The sequence below is a fragment of the Gobio gobio genome (genome assembly GCF_949357685.1).
Source record: "Gobio gobio genome assembly, chromosome: 18".
In the NCBI taxonomy this organism is placed as follows: Eukaryota; Metazoa; Chordata; class Actinopteri; order Cypriniformes; family Gobionidae; genus Gobio; species Gobio gobio.
Window position 1 is genome coordinate 19,097,245 of NC_137111.1, and position 2,060 is coordinate 19,099,304.

Here is a 2,060-nt window from a genome sequence, read left to right on the forward strand (position 1 = left end):
GGTACTAGAAATAAATCAGCAGTTTGCACAATAGGCCTAATAAAAGGGAACCATAAAAGTAGGCTACAACATTACAGCCAAATTTTAAACGAAACACAAAATGGTGCATATAAAGTAGGCGCACTCAGAACAAATACAAAAATAAATAAATCAAATGCCCAAATCCACAAGTATTTCAAATAAATGTGCAAAATAAAATGTTATTAATGTCCAAAACGAAATAATGTAAAAACAATTAAATAAACAAATGGCTACTCACTCACGAGTACAATCAGTGTCCACTCCACACTTTTTTGTGATGTGTGCGAGAAACACAAGCATATCTACGTTCTTTGGAAGGAGACAGCTTCTTGCTTTATTGACAATAAATCCTGCCTTGGAGAAAATGCGTTCAGAAGGCGTGGATGTTGCAGGGATACAGAGCAGTCGCTTTGCAACTCGGGCCAGGCTCGGGTATCTGTCTTGGTTTTTTTTCCACCACCCCAATGGTCCGGAGTCAATTTTGGTTCTGTCCTGAAGATAGTTTTTCATTTCTTCTGTCACTGTGCTTCTACCACCTGATTCTGTAAAAACCAGATCGTCCTCATCTTCGCACAACAGCATAGCAATCTCCTTCTCTTTGTCGTTTTTTTTTTTCTTTTTGGACACATGCTGCTCCTCACCTCCAGGTTCACCTGTTCCTATGGCAGCGCTGAGTGCACTCAGTCGTTCTGCCAGCTGTGCAACTACTGTATAGGCCTCGTCTCGTTTGGCATCATCCAGAAAAGACAGCTGCTTAAAACGAGGGTCTACTACTGCAGCTGTAATGTATACACTGTTAGTCATCATCATTCGGTTATTAAACTCCCACCTACTGTCAATTTCTTCGACCAGCTTGCTTTTCATTTTTTTGGTAATGGGGCTGTCATCATCCGCGATGGCCAGGTGACGTTTCTTCAAGTTTGCCAGCATGGGTACTGTTGCAGACAGGGACACGTTATCCTCTTCAGACATCAGCTCGGTCAGTGTTGTCATTGGTTTCAGCACATTTTTAATGTCCTCTATCGCATTCCAGTGTGCTGTGGTAAGGTCCAGTGTACTGCTATCGCTCTTCTTCGTGAAGTTTGGGTCAGACAGCACTGCGGTTATGGGCCAGCGTTGCTCCAGCAGTCGCTCCAACATCGAAAATGTTGAGTTCCAACGCGTAGACACATCCTGAATTAGTTCATGCTGAGGGACATTTTGCTGCTCCTGCTTCTGTTTTAGCCCAGTTTTTGCTTTGTGCCCCTTTTTGAAATGTCCCACCAGATGACGTGATGCAGCCACGGCACGACAAATGGGATCTTGTTTGAGTGCAGTGTTAATGCAGAGCTGCAAAGTGTGCCCGGCGCACCTGACGCCCTGCATCTCTGGCCATTCATGTGATTCCTTTAGTGTTTCCACACAGAGTGCCATATTAGCCGCGTTGTCACATACAACAGAAACTCTCTTTGCTTCTTGAATTCCAAAGGTGTCAGCAACTTCAGAGAGTCGCGCAGCAATGTTTATTCCTGTGTGCGCCTCTTCTATTTGTTTCGTTTCAAGCACAAGACTCTGTGCTTTCCAGTCTCCATCAATGAAATGGGCAGTCACTGTCATATAGGACTCCATTCTAAGAGATGTCCACATATCTGTGGTCAAGCTCAGTGCCTCGCTGTGTTGTATTAACTCCGAAACTTTCTCTTTAAGTCCCTCATATTTTGCGGTTAGTGCATGCATGATTGTGTGGCGTGCTGGCACTGTATATCCAGGTTCCAAAACTTTTAACAAGTTCTTAAAACCTTGGCCCTCCACAACAGCAATGGGCCTCATATCCTGAGTGATAAAGTTAATAATTCCTTCCGTGATATTAATTTTCCATTTGGATGATAAAGGAGGCTTAAAATCCAGCGTGGTCTGGGTGTGACTGGGGGATGCCTTACTTGTGGATGGGTGCGCTTGCAGTTATAAAACGATTATTAGCCTACACTAAAACATTGAAATATGGTAATTCTGATATGTTCATATAGCCTAGCCTACTCAAAACAGACGGGGCAACCTAA

General features: G+C 43.6%; 1 protein-coding gene across 1 annotated transcript; it reads right to left on the reverse strand.

The window, feature by feature from the left end:
- Window positions 1–255: 255 nt before the first annotated feature.
- LOC307141789 (E3 SUMO-protein ligase ZBED1-like) lies at window positions 256–1,830 on the reverse strand (the record flags this gene model as incomplete). The annotated part of the gene is made up of 1 exon (XM_079842243.1): window positions 256–1,830. The coding sequence occupies one exon, from the start codon at window positions 1,828–1,830 to the stop codon at window positions 256–258; it is 1,575 nt and encodes a 524-aa protein (XP_079698369.1).
- Between the last annotated feature and the right edge of the window lie 230 nt (window positions 1,831–2,060).